Source organism: Nerophis ophidion, linkage group LG24 (assembly GCF_033978795.1).
Source record: "Nerophis ophidion isolate RoL-2023_Sa linkage group LG24, RoL_Noph_v1.0, whole genome shotgun sequence".
NCBI lineage: Eukaryota > Metazoa > Chordata > Actinopteri > Syngnathiformes > Syngnathidae > Nerophis > Nerophis ophidion.
This window is the reverse complement of record NC_084634.1, coordinates 5,339,079-5,356,506: the sequence shown is the minus strand read 5'-3', so window position 1 is coordinate 5,356,506 and position 17,428 is coordinate 5,339,079. Positions and strand designations below refer to the sequence as shown.

The 17,428-nt window shown below is 39.2% G+C and overlaps 2 protein-coding genes across 5 annotated transcripts in view; one reads left to right on the top strand and one right to left on the bottom strand.

Annotated features, from left to right (window-relative positions):
• LOC133542507 (gastrula zinc finger protein XlCGF57.1-like) overlaps positions 1-17,428 on the bottom strand; it is a 53,781-nt gene that overhangs the window by 25,583 nt on the left and 10,770 nt on the right. Inside the window, exons 1-2 of one of the 4 annotated variants that reach the window (XR_009804168.1) lie at positions 7,787-8,052; positions 672-1,845 (exon numbers count right to left, since the gene is read on the bottom strand). The exons of 1 other annotated variant lie outside the window; for it this stretch is intronic. The gene's annotated coding sequence lies outside the window, so the exon portion shown is untranslated. Of the gene's footprint in view, positions 1-671; positions 1,902-7,786; positions 8,053-17,428 lie in introns of those variants that run through there. 2 more of the 4 variants (XR_009804169.1, XM_061886709.1) reach the window with 2 other exon arrangements.
• On the top strand, positions 9,197-16,333 carry LOC133542460 (oocyte zinc finger protein XlCOF22-like). The gene is made up of 3 exons (XM_061886615.1): positions 9,197-9,614; positions 10,347-10,613; positions 13,586-16,333. The coding sequence occupies exons 1-3, from the start codon at positions 9,512-9,514 to the stop codon at positions 15,010-15,012; spliced, it is 1,797 nt and encodes a 598-aa protein (XP_061742599.1). The 5' UTR covers positions 9,197-9,511; the 3' UTR covers positions 15,013-16,333.

Sequence of the window (17,428 nt, the reverse complement as noted above, 5' to 3'; positions counted from 1 at the left end):
GGGGACATACATATAAAACAATCACACAACAATATTCATATTCAAGAGTGTAAAAAGGACAATTAATAGAATGGATTATAGAGACCCAAAAAATGATTCATAAAGTCACACCTTTTAAATGTAAATGATCTTGTATAAAAAACAATTGTTCAAATGATGTATAAAGTAAATAATAATATGCTTCCAGAAGTGGTCCAGAAGATGTTTCAGATGTGAACCAGTAAATATGAACTAAGAGGGATTTATGTGTACTCAAAAGCAAAGGTATGAACACATGTAAAACAAATATGTACATCATATAAAGGAGAGTTAATCCATGGAATCATCTACAATTAGAAAAAAATATATGTAACTCTTCATTATTACAAAAAACATATATGAAACACTATTATGAATAAGTATTCAAGTGAATTATGGATATCTACACCTAAAATGTGTACTGTAAGTAACATATTTTATGTACTGTTTAATCTCACCTTTTCAGTCAAATTGTTTCTTTTCATTTTAAAGTACACAAATGTGTATATTAACTCATGTACTTGACTGAAATAAAAGCACTAATCTGAAGTGTCTAATCTATAAATGTTAGAATCATATTAACAAGATTGTGTTACACACACAACAATGATGTCACACATGTTATATGTGCTGATGTTGTTAGAAAGTCAAAGTTCAAGTTTTGACAGTTTATTTCAAATCCTGCATCTTCATTTTCTGCTGCTTTTCTCACCAGCACACTTGTGTTTCTTACACTGGGACTTAGAAGAGAATCTTTCACCACACACACTGCAACTCAACACTTTCTCTCCTGTGTGTGTTCTCATGTGTACTGTAAGAGTGTTTAGGTGACAAAAGCTTTTGTTGCAGCTTGAACAGGAGTATGTTTTTTTTTTTTACCAGAGTGCGTTCTCATGTGTGATTTTAATTGCTGACTTTCTATTTAACTTTTAACACACACTGGACATATAAAAGGTTTTTCACCAATGTGTGTTCTCATGTGTACTTTTAAAGTTTGATTACTTACAAAACCTTTACCACATTCTAAACAGGAAAAAGGTATTTCTCCAGTGTGTATTCTCACGTGTGTTTTGAAAGTGTCCCTTCGAGTAAAATCTTTACCGCAGATTGAACACGAAAAAACTTTATCTCCGGTGTGTGTTCTCATGCGTAATTTTAAACTTTGATTTAATACAAAACATTTACCACATTCTGAGCAGGAAAGAGGTTTTTCTCCAATGTGTCTTCTCATGTGTATTTTCAACTGTCGATTTACAACAAAACATTTACTACAGATTGAACACGAAAAAGGTTTTTCTCCAGTGTGTATTTTCATGTGTCTTTTCATATTGCAACGGTTACTGAAAGTTTTGTCGCAGAAAGAACATGTGAAGTGTGTGTTGTCAGTGTGACATGTCTTATCATCTTTAGAGTCTTCATCATCAGTGTCAGGAGAGTGTGACGTTGTGTCCTCACTATCTGATAGTGGAGCTAAGAGCTTGTCTGCTTGTGATCCTCCACAGTGGTCTCCATCAGCTTCTGTTGTCATGTGTTGAGTTGAGCTGCTGCTTGGAGGCTCCCCCCCTCCCCTCTCCTCACTCTCACCTTTGACCTCATCATCTTCACTCTTCACAACCACATGGAACTTCTCCAGCCATTCTTGACTGATGCTGTGTTCCTCCTCTTCCTCTTTAAAATGGGAGGTCAGTGGGTTATTATCTTCCCTTTGCATTTGCAATGTATGTGGCGCCTCTTCTTCCTCCTTAATGTGGAAGGGCTGTGGCTCCTCCTTGTCCATCCTGAAGTTTCACTTCTGTTGCTCAGAGAGAAGATGTTCTTCGCAGACGTCTGCAGGACACAAGAAGACAAACATGGTTGAAAGGAGTCCATATTTGTTCAGTCACCTGTTAGGAGCGATATTGATAAGATTTTACCAATTCAGATTAAATTTTCAATTCTGCTTTACGATTCAGTTATTTGTTGACTCACTTTTGCTTTCAAATTCGGTAAAAAGGAGAAGAAACAGGTCAATTAGCACCAACAGTGAGGTCTTAAGAGGCCCAGACCTTACCGTTACCCCATGGGGTGCCAGATGGCCCTAAGGACATTATTCTGCTTTGTGAATATGTATAAAATAAAAATATTTTTGGCTATAAATTAACAAGACACTACAAGTTAGTTTGTGGTATTTCACAGAACTTTCCTCCAGAAGGTCTTAGCTTTGCCCATGTCTGATGAAACTAAAATTGAGCTGTGTGGCCACGATCCCCAGCAATATGTTTGGAGGAGAAAAGGTGAGGCTGTCTCACGCTGCTGGTAGGGTGGGCTTGCAACAGTTTCATTGCTTGTGGCTGGTGAGACTCTCACTACACAGTAGCAGGAGTTGACTGGGCTTGACGTGCCGAGACAGCTTGTACATTAGATGGATTAGATTAGATAGTACTTTATTTATTCCGTCAGGAGAGTTCCTTCAGGAAAATTGAAATTTTCAGCACAATCCCATTCAAGATCAGACAAACATTACAGGGAGACAGAACAGGATCGCTGACGGGTCTGCCGGCTTCCAGCGCCCCTTACAAAAAAGATGAGATACAGGTAAATAAGGGGGGGGGAATGGGAGAAAAAAATAAAAGATTAAAATAAAATAAAAAATATCAGTCTTAGCCTGGGCCCTGGAGAGGGGGTGCAGACTGAGGCCAAGGGAAAAAAACAACAACTCATAGCCATAGAACACATCCCTCTTACATGTGTGTAAGAGGGAAACATCAAACATCAAAGAACACAGAGGACATTAAAGACATTAAAGCAGCAGATACAACCAGACACTTCTACATACAGCTATGAATAAAAAGTAAAAGAAACATATCCACTGTGGTGGCCTCTGCGGTGTTCCACGCCATCGTCCACTGGGGTGGAGGGAACATGGCCAGAGACAGGAGCAGACCCAACAAAGCAACCAAGACAGCCGACTCCACTCTCGGCCAGTGTCCAGTCCGCATGGATGAGCGAGGATACGTCCAAGGTGACTGAGGTGTCCCAACACCTGCTCACCCAGCCAAGACACCGCGAAGACTCTCCATCCCAGCGCTCAGTGCTAGCTCCGCAGCCCTGTCCCCTCATCCGCATCTCCTCCAGTCCCTCCAAACCTACTCCGGTGTGGCAGAGACCCTGCAGCTGGTCTCCATGGCCAAACGGCTCCCGGGAGGCAGATCCAGAAGTCCACAAAAAAGCACCACAGAGGTCACGAAAGTGCCACCCCTTGTCACACAGTCCCAAAGGGTCCCGGACCAAAAGGCAAGAAAAAATAATAACACATGAAAACAAGAGGGAAACACAAAAGGATGACACAAGAGCACAGAGCTCCTGCCTACGGCAGCCACTACAGCAGCGCCATCTTGGAAAAAAAACACGACCCTATTACCTGGAAGACAATAGACAAGGCGAGGGGACTAACAAGTCAACTCCACAAGTTCCCGAAACCAGAAATGGTGGAAGGTTAGGCTTGGGGCTAGCAAGCCCAACCCATAAAAACTCCTTGCTACAGAAACGTTGACGAAAACCAAAAAATCCAAAAGTCTTGGAAAGAAAGTCTCTTCAGTTACACAAACCAAAGAGAAAATGTCGACGCACACGGAAAACCGTAAGGAGACGGTGCGTCCGATTCTTCTGACCCCTAGACACTCCACTAACATCGCAACATGGAACTTCAGGACCATGTATCAATCAATCAATGTTTATTCATATAGCCCTAAAACACAAGTGTCTCAAAGGGCTGCACAAGCCACAACGACATCCTTGGTTCAGAGCCCACAAAAGGGCAAGGAAAAACTCACAATCCGATGGGACGTCAATGTGAATGACTGTGAGAAACTTTCACTAATGTGAAAGTCCAGTCCATAGTGAATCTAACATAATAGTGAGAGTCCAGTCCATGGTCTTCCTGATTGGCCTTGCCTATAATAACAGCTGATAGGCACCGGGTCACAGTGGTCGGGTCTGAAGAAGACATGTTAGGCAAAAATTCCATCTAACATACCAAAACAAATTGTTCGATTACAAGAACATTTAAAAAGTAGCCAACATTCTACCTCTGGGGTGTCAAACTCACAAGGGCTGGACTATTAAAATAATGGCATTATAATTAAAAAAAATATCTTTAGCTTGTTGTCTTTGTCTTACTTTGGCCAAAAATAGAACAAACACTTTTTGAAAATATTACAAAAAAAAAAAAAATCCAGGAATTTACATTGTAGGAATTTTAAAGAATTTATTTGTAAATTATGGTGGAAAATAAGTATTTGGTCAATAACAAAAATTCAACTCAATACTTTGTGATATAATCTTTGTTGACAATAACAGAGGTCAAACGATTACTATAGGTCTTTACCAGGTTTGCACATACCGTAGCTAGTATTTTGGCCCATTCCTCTATGCAGATCTTCTCGAGAGCAGTGATGTTTTGGGGCTGTCGCCGAGCAACACAGACTTTCAACTCCCTCCACAGATTTTCTATGGAGTTAAGGTCTGGAGACTGGCTAGGCCACTCCAGGACTTTCAAATGCTTCTTACGGAGCCACTCCTTCTTGCCCGGGCGGTGTGTCTGGGGTCATTGTCATGCTGGAAGACCCAGCCAAGTTTCATCTTCAAAGCTCTCACTGATGGAAGGAGGTTTTGGCTCAAAATCTCACGATACATGGCCCCATTCATTCCTTCCTTAACACGGATCAGTCGTCCTGTCCCCTTAGCAGAAAAACAGCCCCAAAGCATGATGTTTCCACCCCCATGCTTCACAGTAGGTATGGTGTTCTTGGGATGCAACTCAGTATTCTAATTCCTCCAAACACGATGAGTTGAGTATATACCAAAAAGTTCTATTTTGGTTTCATCTGACCACATGACATTCTCCCAATCCTCTGCTGTATCATCCATGTGCTCTCTGGCAAACTTCAGACAGGCCTGGACATGAACTGGCTTTTGCAGGGGGACACGTCTGGCACTGCAGGATTTGATTCCCTGTCGGCGTAGTGTGTTACTGATGGTAACCTTTGTTACTTTGGTCTCAGCTCTCTGCAGGTCATTCACCAGGTCCCCCCGTGTGGTTCTGGGATGTTTGCTCACCGTTCTCATGATCATTTTGACCCCACGGGATGAGATCTTGTGTGGCGCCCCAGATCGAGGGAGATTATCAGTGGTCTTGTATGTCTTCCATTTTCTGATAATTGCTCCCACAGTTGATTTTTTTCACACCAAGCTGCTTGCTTATTGTAGATTCACTCTTCCCAGTCTGGTACAGGTCTACAATTCTTTTCCTGGTGTCCTTCGACAGCTCTTTGGTCTTGGCCATATTGGAGTTTGGAGTCTGACTGTTTGAGGCTGTGGACGGGTGTCTTTTATACAGATAACGAGTTCAAACAGGTTCCATTAATACAGGTAAAGAGTGAAGGACAGAAGAGCTTATTAAAGAAGAAGTTACAGGTCTGTGAGAGCCAGAGATTTTCATTGTTTGAAGAGACCAAATACTTATTTTCCACCATAATTTACAAATAAGTTCTTTAAAATTCCTACAATGTGAATTCCTGATTTTTTTAGTTTTTTTTTTTACATTCTGTCTCTCACAGTTGAAATTACAGACCTGTGTCATAATTTTAAGTGGGAGAATATGCGCAATTGGTGGCTGACTAAATACTTTTTGCCCCACTGTATTAACTGTGTTAGATGTAAATATAAACGGAAAACAATGATTTGCAAATCTTTTTCAACCCATATTCAGTTGAATATGCTACAAAGACAAAATATTTGATGTTCAAACTGATAAACTTTTTTTTTTTTTTCAAATAATCATTAACTTTAGAATTTGAGGCCAGCAATTTGCAACAAAGAAGTTGGGAAAAGTGGCAATAAATACTGATAAAGTTAAGGAATGCTCATCAAACTCTTATTTGGAACATCGCACAGGTGTGCAGGCTAATTGGGAACAGGTGGGTGCCATGATTGGGTATAAAAACAGCTTCCCAAAAAAATGCTCAGTCTTTCACAAGAAAGGATGGGGCAAAGTACACCTCTTTATCCACAACTGCGAGAGCAAATAGTCAAACAGTTTAAGAACAACGTTTCTCACAGTGCAATTGCCAGAAATTTAGGGATTTTAACATCTACGGTCCATAATATCATCAAAAGGTTCAGAGAATCTGGAGAAATCACTCCACGTAAGCGACATGGCAGGAAACCAACATTGAATGACCGTGACCTTCGATCCCCTAGACGGCACTCTATCAAAAAACCAACATCCATCTCTAAAGGGGCTCAGGAACACTTCAGAAAACCACTGTCACTAAATACAGTTCGTTGCTACATCTGTAAGTGCAAGTTAAAGCTCTACTATGCAAAGCGAAAGCCATTTATCAACAACACCCAGAAACGCCACCGGCTTTTTCTGGGCCTGAGATCATCTAAGATGGACTGATGCAAAATGGAAAAGTGTTCTGTGGTCTGACGAGTCCACATTTCAAATTGTTTTAGGAAATATTCGACATTGTGTCATCCGGACCAAAGGCAAAGCGAACCACCCAGACTGTTATCGACGCAAAGTTCAAAAGCCAGCATCTGTGATGGCATGGGGGTGCATTAGTGCCCAAGGCATGGGTAACTTACACATCTGTGAAGGCACCATTAATGCTGAAAGGTACATACAGGCTTTGGAACAACATATGCTGCCATCCAAGCACCATCTTTTTCATGGACGCCCCTGCTTATTTCAGCAAGACAATGCCAGGCCACGTTACAACAGCGTGGCTTCATAAAAAAAAAGAGTGCGGGTACCTTCCTGGCCCTCCTGCAGTCCAGAACTGTCTCCCATCGAACATGTGTGGCGCATTATGAAGCGTAAAATACGACAGCGGAGACCTCGGACTGCTGAACGACTGAAGCTCTACATAAAACAAAAATGGGAAATAATTCCACTTCAACAATTAGTTTCCTCAGTTCCCAAACATTTATTGAGTGTTGTTAAAAGAAAATGTGATGTAACACTGTGGTGAACATGCCCTTTCCCAACTACTTTGGCACGTGTTGCAGCCATGAAATTCTAAGTTATTTATTATTTGCAAAAAAAAAAAAATAAGTTTATGAGTTTGAACATCAAATATCTTGTCTTTGTAGTGCATTCAATTGAATATGGGTTAAAAATGATTTGCAAATCATTGTATTCCGTTTATATTTACATCTAACACAATTTTCCAACTCATATGGAAATAGGGTTTGTGTATTTGAGGTCATATCGCCCATACCAAACATTGGTTTGTCGAGTCATTTTGTTTGGCCCACCAAATATATTTATTTTTTAATATTCTTCGGATGAGTGTGTATATTTAAAATGTTGTACTCCTGTTCTACATCACGTGGAAGTGTCATGTCATGGGGATGGTGTGCTTTTAACTAAGGGTGTGACGATACTGATGAGCGCTATACCAAATAAAATGTATTATTATTATTATTATTATTATTATACCATGTGACTTATTCCAGACTTCAATTACGAGACGTTCGTTCCTTTCTAGTAACACATATTTAATGACGTTAAGCGTGACTGTAATATAAAAAAAACAACAGTTAAAGTATGAAATAAGTCAATATAATTCTCATAGAGAACATATAAAATACACTCCTCAAAAAACAAAAACGCTCGAATTTGCTACAAAGGCCTGCTAGCGGGCTAACGCTAGCACGTTAGCTTGGAACAACATATCAGGTAAATAAGATAAATAATATGAAAATATATAATGTATATTACCTCATAAGCCGCGTGTACAAGAGAGGAGTGGAATATATTCTTCCTATTGTTACACCAGCAACTCTTTTTGGTGTTCTGTGGCCGGGCGAAGGAAGTGTGCACCACTCACTATTGTCCCAGTGAAACACGTGTTTGGCCAACATTTGTTCCGCGGTTGAGCACACCTCGATGACGTCACACAGGAGGAAGAACAAAACAAGATGGCGTCTGGCGGAGAATACGTTGTTTTGGTTATTATGGTTTCTCTGTCTTAATTACAACGTACATGTGCACATGTGTGTCGTTTAACAGAGTAAACGTCGTATTAATTGTATGCGGATACATTAGTTTGTATCTGTATCAACTACTGGACGCTGTTTTCAAGAAACATCAAGTTGTGTTGCACATGCATCCTTCCATCCATCCTTCCATCCAACCATGCGTCCATCTTCTTCTGCTTATCTGAGGTTGGGTCGCGGGGGCGGAAGCCTAAGTAGGGAAGCCCAGCCTTTCCTTTCCCCAGCCGCTTCGTACGAATATATATATATATATATATATATATATATATATATATATATATATATATATATATATATATATATATATATATATATATATATATATATATATATATATATATATATATATATATATTAGCGGTGGGCAAATGAATGCGTTAATTACGAGTTAACTCATCAATCTATTAACGTCGACAATTATTTTATCGCACATTTGCGTATGTTGTTTACATGCTTTTATTTTGTTAACGCCTTTTCTTAACAAGATGGCGTCGTGGGAGAATATTCCAATAAAGGTGCACTACACACTACTTTTGAATTCATTATTGGGCTTCGTGTATACAATGCAGTTAATCGCGATTAATCTGAGAAATAGTGCGATTAACTTTGATTAAAATGTTTAATCGTTGCCCAGCCCTAATATATATATATATATATATATATATATATATATATATATATATATATATACCCACCCATATATATATATCCACCCATCTATAAATATATAGGCGCTAGTGCCTATATATATATATATATATATATATATATATATATATATATATAACCTCCCACATTCTAAAATACATTATAAAACTGAATAGCATCAAAGAAACAAATAATAACATAGGTGTAATATTTATTTAGTTTCGTGTTTTTCTTTCCTTAGGCTACTGTTGTTTCAATACATTGTTAAATATTAGAATATTTTTACGAAAATAAGTTTTATGTCTTTGTTTTGAAAATTTGAAATGGACAAGTTTACTTTTATTTTCACAATAAGTAAATAGTATATAATAAAACTGTTTTACCGGTGGTGGAAAGCTGATTTTACTTTTTTCTCTCGCGAGATTTGGAAAAGAGCTGGCAATATGTTTCTCTCGCGAGATCTGACATCACTGCGCGCGAACCAAACACGGCGAGGATAAAGCAAGATGGCGTCTGACGGTGAAGACGTTATTGCAGTCGTCACAGTTCAGTGTTCTTAATCTGTGCCTCCATGTACACATATATGTCCTTTATTACACTCTAGTAAATAGAGTAAACATCCTTAATAACTGTTTGCATCCGGTTGTATTAGTCTGAGCGCACTTTGATGCTTCTCCAGCTAGCTTAGCTTGCTAGTTAGCTTAGCTTGTTAGCTGCTAACAAAGAGAGGCGGAAGTGATCAAAACACATCGCTAAGCAGAGATCAAGTGTGAGTGTAAAGTGTTGTGATTGTGTGAAAATGTGCGAAAGAACCATAGCAGAGTACGAGGAGGAACTTTGTCCAACAAAAGAGGAGAAGGAGCGACAACATCAAAAACATCAAGTTGTGTTACACAGAACGGGTTTGTTTACTTCTTACTCTCACATCTTTACTCACTTTATATTTATTAGTAACACTATTCTTGAATAGATTGTCTATAGGAAGATAAATTGTCATGTGAGGATGATGCACTGATTGTTTTACATTGTTCATAAAAACGAGACAGTTTCAGACACACAATATTTATGAGAGGTTGATGTTCCTCTCAGTTTGTAACAATGTGTATCAACATGTTTACACAAAACTCACACAAAGAGCAGGTTAAGTGCAAAGTCTTGGATACGTAAAGCTCGATAGTTGTACCTCACAAAATAAGAAAGATAAGACAAATTTAGAGTCAGTTACCATGGTAACTGATGCTGTAAACCTAGCCTGCTAGCTGGCAGATTTGACAAGTTATATATGTGTGTAAAAGCTATACTGACCTGTTATTTCTTTCATATCGGCGTTCGTTGGTGCAGCCATCAATGTGGCAGTGATTGTCGAAAAACAAAGTCTGTTCTGAAGATGACATCTCTATCTCATACCATCTCAAACCAATTGGTCGTTCATTATTAAGTGAAATGTCTTATACTCGCTTACATGTGTCTTTAACCAAGCAACACTATGTTTTATCCAGTTACTCGATTAATCGAAAACATTACCAGTAGAACACTTGATTAACAACCTTTTCAATAGCCACAGCCCATTATTTCATGTACGATTTAATATTTAGCATGTAGGAGTTAAAATGTGTTTTGTTTGTGTCCTGTAGACATCTATCAGCTGATTGGACACCAAGAAGAATGTCTCCCTCATCTGCAGGGGGACAGTTTCACTTCAGAGTATCCACAGCCCTCACATTTTAAAGGGGACAAGGAGGATCCACAGCCCTCTTATTTTAAAGAGGAAGAGGAGGGAGAGTGTCCTGTAGGGCAGGAGGAGGCTGATCTCAGCAAGTTTCCACTGACTGTTGTCTCTGTGAAGACTGAAGAGCATGAAGACAAACCACCTGAGTCCTCACAGCTTCATCACAGTCCAAGTAAGCACAACATCCACATATCATCTAATACAATGTTTGTGACACATGTTCATCCGGGGGCCACATTTATCACTAAAGATGGAGATATATTTGCTTTTTAACACCACCACTTAAAAATGAATGCTCATCAATCATCAACAGTGTAATTGCTGGGGTGTAACCATGTGACCTAGAGGCCGTCCTCCTTACCTCACGTGGTCGACATTTTAAAAAAGTGCATTTTCCTTTGAATTTGTCAGATAGTTAAACAGTCCTTCAAATTAAAGATGAAAAACAATTGAGGTTGTTTATAGATATTATCCACTATAAAGTTACAGTAAAACTAAGCACACAAGGGAAAGTACATTCATATACACATGAAGTACACATATGTGTACGAATCATGTTAACCACCAAAATATTGTCTCGTTCTCCTAAAGCTAATATTGAGTATCCTTTGGTGAGCGGACCGTATCGTCACACCCTTAGTTAAAAGCACACCATCCCCATGACATGACACTTCCACGTGATGTAGAACAGGAGTACAACATTTTAAACATACACACACATCTGAAGAATATAAAACAAATATATAATTGGTGGGCCAAACAAAATGACTCCGTGAACCAATGTTTGGTATGGGCGATATGACCTCAAATCTATATCCTAATAACAAATATTGTCACGATATATATCATTTGGTATATGATTGATAATAGCGTACTTTCAAAACTGGTTACAAAAGCTCCTAATTTGGCAGCTGACATATGCAGTAACATATTGTGTCATTTGTTATTGTATTAAAATATTATTAATGTACTTGTTTATTTACTGTTATTATCTGGTTACTTTACTTGAGAAAATAATACTGGAAATTATGTAATATTTTACTGCATATTTGAGCCACTAAATTAGGAGCCTGTGTAGTCTGTTTTAAAATGGTTCTTTAGTAATTCAATACGAAATAATATATCGTAAAATAAATTTTTAACAATATCGTTTATCCATAGTAAAAAGTTCTGTCGTCCTGGTTTGTTTTTATTTTCCTGTGAATAATGTTGTATAGAGCAGCGTGTTTGTGCGTCACTGAGATTTCAAGACGGTTCATACGATAACTTGTTTTTTCAAAGTACAAACCCTGTTTCCATATGAGTTGGGAAATTGTGTTAGATGTAAATATAAACGGAATACAATTAATTGACAATCCTTTTCAACCCATATTCAATTGAATGCACTACAAATACAAGATAATTGATGTTCAAACTCATAAACTTCATTTTTTTTTTTTGCAAATAATAATTAACTTAGAATTTCATGGCTGAAAAACGTGACAAAGTAGTTGGGAAAGGGCATGTTCACCACTGTGTTACATCACCTTTTCTTTTAACAACACTCAATAAACGTTTGGGAACTGAGGAAACTAATTGTTGAAGCTTTGAAAGTGGAATTCTTACCCATTCTTGTTTTATGTAGAGCTTCAGTCGTTCAACAGTCCGGGGTCTCTGCTGTCGTATTTTACGCTTCATAATGCGCCACACATTTTCGATGGAAGACAGGTCTGGACTGCAGGCGGGCCAGGAAAGTACCCACACTCTTTTTTTTATAAAGCCATGCCGTTGTAACACATGCTCAATGTGGCTTGGCATTGTCTTGCTGAAATAAGCAGGGGCGTCCATGAAAAAGACGGCACTTAGATGGCAGCATATGTTGTTCCAAAACCTGTATGTACCTTTCAGCATTAATGGTGCCTTCACAGATGTGTAAGTTACCCATGCTTTGGGCACTAATGCACCCCCATACCATCACACATGCTGGCTTTTCAGCTTTGCGTCGATAACAGTCTCGATGGTTCACTTTCCCTTTGGTCCAGATGACACGATGTCGAATATTTCCAAAAACAAATTTGAAATGTGGACTCGTCAGACCACAGAACACTTTTCCACTTTGCATCAGTCCATCTTAGATGATCTCGGGCCCAGAGAAGCCGGCGAGTTTCTGGATGTGGCTGATAAATGGCTTTCGCTTTGCATAGTAGAGCTTTAACTTGCACTTACAGATGTAGCGACCAACTGTATTTAGTGACAGTGGTTTTCTGAAATATTCGTGAGCCCATGTGGTGATATCCTTTATAGATTGATGTCGGTTTTTGATACAGTGTCGTCTGAGGGATGGAAGGTCATGGTCATTCAATGTTGGTTTCCGGCCATGCCGCTTACGTTGAGTGATTTTTCCAGATTATCTGAACCTTTTGATGATATTATGGAGCGTAGATGTTGAAATACCGAAATTTCTTGCAATTGCACTTTTAGAAACTTTGTTCTTAAACTGTTTGACTATTTGCTCACGCACTTGTGGACAAAGGGGTGTACCTCGCCCCATCCTTTCTTGTGAAAGACTGAGCAAGTTTTTCATAAGCTGTTTTTATACCCAATCATGGCACCCACCTGTTCCCAATTAGCCTGCACACCTGTGGGATGTTCCAAATAAGTGTTTGATGAGCATTCCGCAACATTATCAGTATCTATTGCCACCTTTCCCAACTTCTTTGTCGCGTGTTGCTGGCATCAAATTCTAAAGTTAATGATTATTTGCACAAAAAAAAACATGTTTATCAGTTTGAACATCAAATATGTTCTCTTTGTAGCATATTCAACTGAATATGGGTTGAAAAGGATTTGCAAATTATTGTATTCCATTCATATTTTGTTAATTTCTTGCCAAAAATACTTTTACTTAATAGATATTTTCAAAGCAAAATATTGTCCTTGGGCCCTGTGGCCCCCCCATGGGGGACCTGTAAAATATGTGTCCCTTAAGACTTTAATGGTGGCTTTGTATGCTCATGTTATTTCTCAACTAGTCAAAGTTGATGCTAATCAACCTGTTTCTTGTCTTTTTTACAGAATGTGAAAGCAAAATGTAAAAGCAGAATTGAAAATGAAATCTGAATTGGTAAAATCTTATCTACTTTCTTATCTTCTTGTGTCCTGCAGACGTCTGTGAAAAATATCGTCCACCTGAGCAGCAGGAAGGGTCCTCCAGTATGGAACAGAAGAAGTCACAGCACTTCCACGTGAAAGAAGAGGAGCCACAGCCCCCCCACTTTAAAGATGAAGAAAAACAGCGGCTGTCCCCCCACTTCATAGAGGAAGACAAGAGACACCTCATCAGTGTGAAGAGTAAAGATGATGAGGTCAAAGGTGAGAGTGAGGAGAAGTGGAGCTTCAGGATGCTGACGGAGGAGCCACAGCCCTCCCACATTAAGAAGGAAGAGGAACACCCACTGACACCCTATTTTAAAGAGGAAGAGGAGGATCCACTGAGCCCTCACATTAAAGAGGAAGAGGAGGAACACAGCATCAGTCAGCAGGGAGAGCATCTTGAAGGACTGGAGGAGTTTACAGTGATTAGTGTGATTGTGAAGAGTGAAGGTGATGAGGTCAAAGGTGAGAGTGAGGAGAGGGGAGGGGGGGAGCCTCCAAGCAGCAGCTCAACTCAACACATGACAACAGAAGCTGATGGAGACCACTGTGGAGGATCACAAGCAGACAAGCTCTTAGCTCCACTATCAGATAGTGAGGACACAACGTCACACTCTCCTGACACTGATGATGAAGACTCTAAAGATGATAAGACATGTCACACTGACAACACACACCTCACATGTTCTCTCTGTGACAGTACTTTTAAATACCATTGTCATCTGAAAGTACACATGAGAACACACACTGGAGAAAAACCCTTTTCATGTTCAATCTGCGGGAAAGGTTTTGTTATAAGTCAGTGTTTAAAAGTACACATGAGAATACACACTGGAGAAAAACCTTTTTCATGTTCAATCTGCGGTAAAGATTTTACTCAAAATCACCATTTCAAAGTACACATGAGCATACACACTGGAAAAAAACCTTTTTCCTGCTCAGAATGTGGTAAAAGTTTTGTAAAAAATCAAAGTTTAAAAGTGCACATGAGAACACACACTGGAGAAAAACCTTTTTCATGTTCAATCTGCGGTAAGGATTTCACTCAAAGGCACAGTTTAAAAGTACACATGAGAACACATACTGGAGAAAAACCTTTTTCATGTTCAAACTGCAATAAATATTTCACTCATAGGCCAGATTTAAAAGTACACATGAGAACACACACTGGAGAAAAACGTTTTTCATGTCCTATCTGCGGTAAAGATTTTACTCAGAGGCCACATTTGAAAGTACACATGAGAACACACACTGGAGAAAAACCTTATACATGTTCAGTATGTGGTAAAGGTTTTATACAAAAACAGCATTTGAATGTACACATGAGAACGCACACAGGTGAGAAAGCGTTAAGTTGCAGTGTGTGTGGTGAAAGATTCTCTTCTAAGTCCCAGTGTAAGAAACACAAGTGTGCTGGTGAGAACAGCAGCAGCAAATGAAGATGCAGGATTTGAAATAAACTGTCAAAACTTGAACTTTGACTTTCTAACAACATCAGCACATATAACATGTGTGACATCATTGTTGTGTGTGTAACACAATCTTGTTAATATGATTCTAACATTTATAGATTAGACACTTCAGATTAGTGCTTTTATTTCAGTCAAGTACATGAGTTAATATACACATTTGTGTGCTTTAAAATGAACACAACAATTTGACTGAAATGGTGAGAATAAACAGTACATAAAATATGTTACATACAATAAACATTTTAAGTGTAGATATTCATAATTAACTTCCATACTTAATCACAAAAGTGTTTTTGTATAGGTTTTTCGAAATAATCAACTTACATATTTTACTGAACAGGTGAGAAAAAACAGTATATAAAATATGTTACATACAATAAACATTTTATGTTTAGATAGTCATAATTCACTTTTATACTTATTCATAATAGTGTTTTATATATGCTTTCTGAAATAATGAAGTGTTACATTTTTTATTGTCTAATAGTAGATGATTCATAGATGAACTCCTTTATATGATGTACATATTTGTTTTACATGTGTTCATACCTTTGCTTTTGAGTACACATAAATCCCTCTTAGTTCATATTTACTGGTTCACATCTGAAACATCTTCTGGACCACTTCTGGAAGCATATTATTATTTACTTTATACATCATTTGAACAGTTGTCTTTTATACAAGATAATTTTCTTTTATAATGTGTGACTTTATGAATCATTTGTTGGGTCTCTATAATCCATTCTATTAATTATCTTTATTACTCTCTTGTGTAATATGAATATTGTTGTGTGATTGTTTTATATGTATGTCCCCAGACCTTTATGCAATAAACAATGTATGCTTCAACTAAAGTTGGATACAATAATTGTAGTTAATATTTGTAAGTATGTATTTTATTCTATTTAGTATTGCACTCCATTTTTTTATGTTTTCTTTATATGACTTACATGTAGTGTCCAGCTTACTTCATCATCTATATTAACTCCTAAACATGTGATTACCTTTATTCCTATAATTTCAATATTATCCCTCGTAATTTGTGTAAAAAACATACTTTTGTTCAAGCTGCAACAAAAGCTTTTGTCACCTAAACACTCTTACAGCCCACATGAGAACACACACAGGAGAGAAAGTGTTGAGTTGCAGTGTGTGTGGTGAAAGATTCTCTTCTAAGTACCAGTGTAAGAAACACAAGTGTGCTGGTGAGAACAGCAGCAGCAAATGAAGATGCAGGATTTGAAATAAACTGTCAAAACTTGAACTTTGACTTTCCAACAACATCAGCACATATAACATGTGTGACATCATTGTTGTGTGTGTAACACAATCTTGTTAATATGATTCTAAATTGATTGCACGGATATGGTGTTGTTTCTGCTGGGCAAGTATGCCTGACTTGCCTTGGGTCAGCTGCAGGCTCATCAGCCGGGGACCACCGCTCATTGGCGGTTTAGCTCGGTTGGTAGAGTGGCCGTGCCAGCAACTTGAGGGTTGCAGGTTCGATTCCCGCTTCTGCCATCCTAGTCACTGCCGTTGTGTCCTTGGGCAAGACACTTTACCCACCTGCTCCCAGTGCCACCCACACTGGTTTGAATGTAACTTAGATATTGGGTTTCACTATGTAAAGCGCTTTGAGTCACTAGAGAAAAAGCGCTATATAAATATAATTCACTTCACTTCACTTCACTCTTTAACCCCAGAACGCCTCCTGGTGCCGGAGCGGTGGCAGGGACGTCTCCCTGCCCCCCCCCTGCAGCTGACCCATCTTATTGCCTCGACCCCCAGTACTTATCCCTCCTCCTCAGCCACAACCAGAAACTTCCCTTTTCTGCTTCCTCAGCAAGGGCCCTTGTTTCCCTTTGGAGCTTAGCCCCAGTCAATCCCACATCTCGGAACAGCCTTATGGTTGAAGTACCGACGAAGCTCCGACAGCCTACTTCCACAGGGTAGATGGTATTGGACCAGCCTGCCTCTCTGCACTCAGCAGCCAGATCTGCATACTTGGCTGCTTCTGCGCTCGTAGGCTGCCTGGATTCCCTCCTCCCAGGGGATGGTAAGCTCAACCAGCATGGCAGACTTGGTAACAGCAGACCACAGCACAATGTCTGGGTGGAGTGAAGTGGTGGTGATCTCACGGGGGAATTGCCAATGTCAGCCCTCATACTCCAGTCCCTTGCCAGAGAGAGGACACTGCGGGGGCCTCTTCGGCTGGTTTCATGACAGGAAGTTGCTTGGCTATGGGTTGGCTGTTGGCTTCTCGTCTACTGCTCTCCGGGATTTCTGCCAGTTTCAACAGGACTTGATCATGCCGCCATCTGAAGCGACCCTGTGTCAGCGCATTCTTGCAGCCTGATAGCAAGTGCTGCAGGCTGGCTTTGGG

Excerpts from the sequence above, each read along its gene's own strand:
- LOC133542460 (XM_061886615.1), top strand. The coding sequence starts at position 9,512 with ATGTGCGAAAGAACCATAGCAGAGTACGAGGAGGAACTTTGTCCAACA. Across the intron at positions 9,615-10,346 it reads AGTTGTGTTACACAGAACGG|ACATCTATCAGCTGATTGGA; the intron begins GTTTGTTTACTT and ends TGTGTCCTGTAG. Across the intron at positions 10,614-13,585 it reads ACAGCTTCATCACAGTCCAA|ACGTCTGTGAAAAATATCGT; the intron begins GTAAGCACAACA and ends TGTGTCCTGCAG.